This window comes from Pediculus humanus, genomic scaffold (genome assembly GCF_000006295.1).
Source record: "Pediculus humanus corporis 1103172107729 genomic scaffold, whole genome shotgun sequence".
Taxonomy (NCBI): Eukaryota; Metazoa; Arthropoda; class Insecta; order Psocodea; family Pediculidae; genus Pediculus; species Pediculus humanus.
Window position 1 is genome coordinate 272,641 of NW_002987332.1, and position 7,602 is coordinate 280,242.

The 7,602-nt window shown below is 27.4% G+C and overlaps 1 protein-coding gene across 1 annotated transcript; it reads left to right on the forward strand.

Moving 5' to 3' along the window:
• Window positions 1–910: 910 nt before the first annotated feature.
• On the forward strand, window positions 911–3,372 carry Phum_PHUM320240 (Dentin matrix acidic phosphoprotein 1 precursor, putative; the record flags this gene model as incomplete). The annotated part of the gene is made up of 3 exons (XM_002427416.1): window positions 911–926; window positions 1,498–2,876; window positions 3,340–3,372. 3 exons carry the CDS (start codon window positions 911–913, stop codon window positions 3,370–3,372), a joined length of 1,428 nt encoding a protein of 475 aa, XP_002427461.1.
• Between the last annotated feature and the right edge of the window lie 4,230 nt (window positions 3,373–7,602).

Here is a 7,602-nt window from a genome sequence, read left to right on the forward strand (position 1 = left end):
ACACGATTCGTCATAAAAGAAAAAAAAAAGTCTTTTAAATTTATGTGAAATCATCTTTAGAAAATTTCATTGTCACGTTCGTAATTATTTAATTACATAAAAAAAAAAAAAAAAGTTTTGTCAGAGTGCTATTTTCTTTAAAATTGTGTTACACAAATCGTTGTAATGGGTTTGAATGAATCTTCAAAATAATAATAATAATAATAATAATAATAATGCAATTCATGTGAAAGAATTTTTTTTTTTTTTTTTTTGGCAAAGTTGAAGCTCTTTGATGAAATCTTCAAAAAAAAAAAAAAAACGACGACTTTAATCATGATGTATCATCATCATCATCATTCACGTAATAACCGTGGATTTTGACACAATGTGATTTTTTCCAAGGTCTCCCTCTCCCTCTCCCTCCTCCCTCCCATTTTTTTTTCTTTTCTGCGCAAAAAACTTATTTAATTTATATTAAATTAATTTATCATTATATATATATTTTTTCTTTTGAGTTAATATTAAATCATTTCTTTTTTATAAATATTTGTTTTGGTGAGTTACGATCCTGAAAGTTGTTTTTTTATATATTTAAATAATTAATTGTAATCAAATAATTATAAAAAAAAAATTTCCAAGCATTTATTAAAACTCAAAGTTAGACCTCGAGTAAATAAAAAATTAATTAATTTTAAAGTAATTATATTAATTTCAACGTAGGGCAAAGATTCAGAAGTGAATTAACACTAATTACATCGACGACCTTAATTTATTTTTATTTTTTTAATATATATTTATATATTTTCCACCATTTTAAAATTTTTTTTTAAATATTCAAAAATCATTCATATGGCAAAGTTAAAAAAAAAAAAAAAGAAAAAATTCAAAATTGTTTTTTTCTCTTCCTATTATTAAAAACATGTTTTAAATGAATGCGGAAAAGGGTCATTGTTCGTTTTTTCATCTTATTTCGATCCTCCATTTTTATTTTAATTTTTTTTTTAATAATTATATGTATATATTTTTGCGATGGCCGATTCATTAAAGATGTTCTTTTGCATAAAGGTGCATTTGGAAATTTTTGCTGAGTAACGGATTAACGGAGTAGGGAATTAAATATAAAAAATAAATATTAATTAATTAAGATATGTCATGGCAGATGAATTACGTCATAAATATTATTTAGTCATATGAGGAACCGTCATTGTCGTCGTTTCCACACCGAATTGCTGTCGTTAGATTATTATTATCATTATTATTTTATTGGCACACGCTTTGCTTCATTGTTATATCTTATTACTTAATAAGTTTTATTAAAACGTCGCATTTGAATTGAATCCCATATGATTTACAACATCGACTTGAAAATTTTATTATGAATAATGTTTTTATTTATTATTACAAAATGAAAAGCGGGATTTAGATCGCGCTAATAATGATGATGATAAATATTTCGTTAAAAGGAAGGAAAGAAAAATTTTCTAATTCGGATATCATTTTTATTTTTTTTTTTAGGTGAAGTTCATACGGTCGCCAAGCGTCTCGTAGATTTGGCAAAAGAAAATAATTCAACGGACAATATAACCGTGATTGTATTTTTTTTAACGGATCCGTCAGAAATCTATAATTGTTCGATCGATTTAAACGGCCTCAGGCCGAAAGTAATACATCAAAACGGAATTAAAATGGAGTCAAATTTTCAAACGAACATGAATGAATTTCTGTTGAACGAATCCGGAGTGAATGGGATGTACGAAGCGAATGGAAATCATCATTTCAGAGATCACATGAAAAACGAATCGGATGAAGATTTCGGACCGGAAACAGACGTGGACGCTCTCGACGATGTTTTAACATCTCCTAAAAACAATTTAAATTCATTCGGAAGTGATTGTTGGCAAAAAGGACAGATAAATTCGGATAACGGAAGTAATAAATTGATTGAATTCGCGAGAGATGAAACGGTTAAAGTCAAAGAAAATTTCCCGCAAGAATACGATGAGTCGTCGTACAATGAGAAAAACGCAACGGAAAATTTAGATTCGAACAATTACGAAACGAAAACCGGAAACGAATTGAACAACATGAATTTTTTGAATGATTCTGAAATCAGACAAGAATCTAACTCTGATGATAAAGTCGTATATGAAGAAATGATAAGCGGGAAAAAATATGAGGAAACGATGAGTTTTGAGCGCGAGAAAAAAAATGATGATAATAATATTTTGGATTTGGATGATTTGAAAAATGAAAAAGAATTTCCGGCGAATGAATTTTCATCGACGAATGATAAAAATCCATTTCGCGATTCCGTTATAAATAATTACTCAGAAGTAATAAATGCTAACGATTCGAGCGATGCTAATGAAATCGTGGCCGAAGAAGTCAATTTACAACAAATGGATAACACGGCCGACGTAAAAGATTTCAATGCAGAAAAAAACGAGAACGAATCGAAAGAAAATGTCGAAAGTGCATTAGCAGAAGAAATGAAAGAATCCGAATTATTCGCTCCTCGATCCGTAGATCTCGATAAACAAACTTTTGTCGCCGAATCTCTTTCGCATTTGAATGAAAATTTGGAAAATAAGGATTCCGGAAATGCGACATCACCTGTTGATGGCTGCGACAAAAGTAACGAGACTCAGGATTTCAGTCATGATGATAACAAATTTTGTGAAATGGCTCCCGACGAAAAGCGTGAAAATATCGAGGAGGAGGATGTCAGCAAAGAAAAACCGATTTTAAATGAAACCGCATTAGAATTAACGAGTGAGGAAATTCAAAATCAAATATCGAACGAAGAAATCACTTTTAACGAATCCGTTAAAATTGAATCTTGCGAGTCTGCTGACACGACCAACGTATCAAACGCCGCTGCCTTTTGCCAAGACGTAAGTTATATATGTATTTTTTAAACTCGTTAATATTTTTTTTTTTTTTTGAACGGTTAAGTATTTAATTTGAATGGAAACGTTTTCGAGAACATTCTCCGAAGTTACGGCCGGTAATCACGAATTTTTTGTAATGGCACAAATAATTAAAACTTGCATAACGGTTTTTTCTCCCCCCCCCTCCCTCCCTTTCTCGTAAAAAAAACAAACTTTAATTTGCTTTAATGGATTTCCATGGTAGAATTACGTACCGATTTTCTTTTTTATTTTCCAAATTTTTTGTTTGCGTCATTTTCTATTCCAGGATGTTTTTGTTAATGATTCTAAATATTCTGTTTGGGGGGGGGGAAGAGAGGGAGAGAGAGAGAAATTCTATCTGATAATCGCCCAGAATAATTTTTTTTTTTCTTTTTTCCTCCATGATTGAGTTGTTGCATCCATTTTTTTTTTTCATTTTATTCAGCCGCAAAATTACGACTGTGGATTTCGCGGTTAAAAAAATGGGGGGGGGAGGGTAAGGGAACGTATTGTAAGGTTGAAAATTATTTAAAAAACGTGATTTCGTAAAAGGTGGTGGTAAAAGTTAAAAACTTGAGCATTTATTTAAAAAAAAAATTTATTTTTGTTATGCACCTGATAAAAAAATAATAACAAAATCGATACAGAATTTCTTTTTTTTCCCCTTTTCCTTCCCCCCATTCATTATTCCGTAAATAAGAGGTCGATTTTACGTGAAAGTGGTTATTTATAAATAAAAAAAAAATTTAGTGCTCTCATTGTGTCTCGTGTTTATTATTATTATTATTATTATTATTATTATTATTATTATTATTATTATTATTATTATTATTATTATTATTATTATTATTATTATTATTATTAATCCAAGTGTGATGATGTTGCGGAGGTTTAAGTGTGTGTGCGTGTGCGTGAGTGCGTGTGCACAGCATAAAAAAAAAAATAAAAAATTTCACTGGAAATCATCATCGTTAGCAGAGCACAACCAACAATTTGAGTTTTTTTTAAAATCGTTTTTAAATTTATTTATAAAGTAAAAGAGGTTCATAAAGAAGAAGAAGAAGAAGTCAAAGTCTAGACGTCGACGTCTTTTATTTTTAGGATTCCTTCGAACTTAATATTTTTATTTATTTATTTTTCACTGTTTTATTGATTTTTTTTTCTCGATTTCCTTTGTGACGTTTCGAAAATTGCAACAACGATTCTCATTTAAAAAAAAAAAAAAATTGTAGTTGTGTCATTTTGTGGCGTCTCTCTCTCTCTCTCTTTTTTCTTCAGGATTTTGTATTTTTTCGGTTTTTGAGGCTCGCTTCAATATTAGTTGTAAAGAAAAATTCATGGCAAATATTTTTTTTCCAACATTTTCTTTTATTTAATAAATAGAAAAAAAACCGGCTACTAATTATCCAGTCGTTTCTAGTCACGGACCGTGAAGAAATTTATTTATTTATTTATTTTTGTTTTAAAATAAAATAAAAAAAAAAAAAAAAAGAAATATTTGCGCGAGTTCAAGAAATCTGCGGAGAGAAATAAAATTGAAAACGACGGATATAAAAATAGAAATTGTCGTCTGCCACTATTAAATGTCTGGTTCAGGTTTAACGAAATGATGCTCGTTCTTTTATTTTATTTTATTATTTTTAAGTAAGCGTAAAGATGCCTTTGAATCTAGGTAGGTAGCAGCTACCTAGCTACCTAGCTAGGTATTTAGGTATTTGATGTTTTTCTGCTACGTTATTTGGAAATTGTTTGTATATTTTTATCACCAAATTAAATTATTATGACCTAATTTTTTTTTAAAAAAAACCTTGATTATTCTACCTTGAATTGTTTTTTTTTTTTTTTTTTTTTCTCCACCGACTAAGTTACGCGATTACGCTTTGTTTTTATTTTTATTAAAATAAATTTTATAGGTCGTTGACCGAATCGCTAAAAATAATTCATCGTTAAAACAAAAAAAAAAAAAAAAAAAAATTGAAAACGTCTAGAAAATTATTTTATTATTATTTCCCAGCAGGAGCAGGAGCATTTGTCGTAATAATTTTGTTTTTTATTTTAAGTTTTGTTTAAAATAAAAACAAAATTTTCAAGTTGGAGAAAAATTTTAGAAAATATCCTAGTAATAGATATTTTTTCTAGAAAAAAAAAAAAAAATGTCCGACAACACGTTTAAACTCGGTTTTTCTCTCGTACAAATCACATTCGCACGTTTAGATTACGGGGAAACGTTTAACGGTCGATTTATTCAACACAACAAATCGTGATTAATGTATTAAAAAAATAAAATAAAATAAAATTTTTTTTCAGAGTGTTATCCCGTCGGACATTAGCGAAAATCCACCGGAAATTTGTTTCGTACCAGACGTTTCCGGTTCGAATAAAATTTCGACAGATGATTATTATTATCATCAAATGGAAGGGGATGATTCGAAAAACGATGTTGATTCTTCTTCGCCTGAACATCTACCATCACCATCGGTTCCCACATTAGACAACAGTAAGTTTTTTTAATTTTTATTTTTATTTATTTTTAAAAAAAAAAATCATTTCGACGCCATTTTAATAAAATTTGCCAACATGGCGATGTTTAAAAGACACTCACTCATTCGCTCTCTCACTCGCTCAAATTTCGTTTCGTGCGAATAAATAATAATAATAATAAAAAATATAAAAAAAAAATTCACTTTATGATTTTTTCGCAATGTTTTTTTCTTATTTTTATTACCATAGGTAATTTTTTTTTTTTTTATCTATCTTCTATAAAAAAAAAACGTTTTTTCTTCATCTTCTTCTTCGTCTACTTCTTTTTCCATTCGTTAGAAAAATTATTAGAAAAAAAAAAAAAAACAATTATGGTATTCCGGTTTTAAAATTAAATTTTATTATTGCTTTTTAAAATCGCTCTCATTTAAAAATTGGATTGGAAATCAACATTTTAAAAAAAAAAAAAAAAAAAGTAAAAGAAAAGTAAAAAAAAAGTAAAGGAAAATTATTATTATTATTATTAGTAGTGGTAGTGGTAGCGGTAGTAGCGGTAGTAGTGGTAATAGTAATTAAAAAAAAAAAAAAACGGGAGGAATCATACATTAAGTATGATTAAAAAAGGGATAAATCAAATCAATTTCGTAATTATTAATTATTATTATTATTATTATTATATATTTTCTATCTTTCTCTCTCTTTTCGTTTTCTTTCTTTTTCGTATTTAATATTATGCCTGATTTATTATTATTATTATTATTATGTAGAAATAGCCGGGAAAATGTTTAATTTAATTTTTTAAAAAAAATAATGATTTAAATTGATTTTGTTTTGTTTGTTCGTTTGTTTGTTGTTGTTGTTGTTTCGTGCATGCGATTCCCATTAGATGAAAATTTCTTGTTTTTATTCTTTAAACATTATCATCATTATTATTATTATTAGTATTATTACCGTCTTATTATTTTAGTTATTAATGCGAAATTATTTATCATTTATCATCGTTATTTTTTTTTTTAATGCGGATTTGAAATTTTCTAGAAATTTTATTTGATATTTAAAATCGTAATTTTAGAATTTTTTCGACACCGATAATGATCGCAATAATAATAATAATAATAATAATGTTGAGTTATTTGGAACTTTGCATTTACGTAAATTTTGAATTATTTTGCCGAAAAAAATCGTGTGCAATCAATCGCAAATCGGGCGAATCGTTAAAAAAAGCAAATTCTAAAGTTACGACGAAAATTAATTGATATTAAAATTTGTATGCGAGCATGTTTTATCATGTTGTTGTTGTTGTTAATCCCACGTTCTTCATTAATTCTTATTCACGACTTTATTATTATTATTCGTTTTTTTTAGATTTTTCAAACGATCCCGATCGAACTTTTATCGAATCATTGGAAACAAAATTTAGAAATAGTTTTTTTTTTTTTTTTTTTTTTTTTTTTTTTTAATTTTACTCGAGCACTCGAATTTACTCGAATCCCCGCTCTCCAACATTTTTTAAAATGAGGGGGAAAAAAAAAAAAAAAAAAAAAAATTTTTTTAACGAAATGGACGCGACGTATTCAGTTTGAAGGTAGATTTCGCTATTATTCATACACGGTTCATTGGAGAAAATAATAATAATAATAATAATAATAATAATACGCGAACGCGTTTAACGAACGCCTCAATTCGAAATAATTGACGAACGTTTTGTTTTAAATTTTTCAAATGAGAATGGGTTGTTATTATCATCATCATTATTTGTAAAATTATTTATTTTTTTTTTTCGTATAATAATAATAATAATAGAAAACGATGGCGTAATAAATATTGGGTGTGAAAATTTTTCGCGTTTTAAAAACAAAACAAAAAAAAAAAAATTATTTTCGTATTTCCTGTTGTTAACAAATAATAATAATAATAATAATAATAATAATAATAATAATAATAATAATAATAATAATAATAATAATAATAATAATAATTCGTAATTTCTTTTTCGGTTTCGTCTTTGAAAAATAAAATTTATCGTGGTTCTAGTTAAAAGTTTTCGTACGAACGAACGCGACGACACTCACGATATTTGGAAAACGCGTGATTTTTTTTTTTGTCGCAAGTACATCAATTTTTATCATCATTATTATTATTTTTTGTTTGTAAAATCTGAATACGCGTCGCGACGGTAATCAATAATTCATTCATTCATTCATTCATTCATTCATTCATTCTTTTC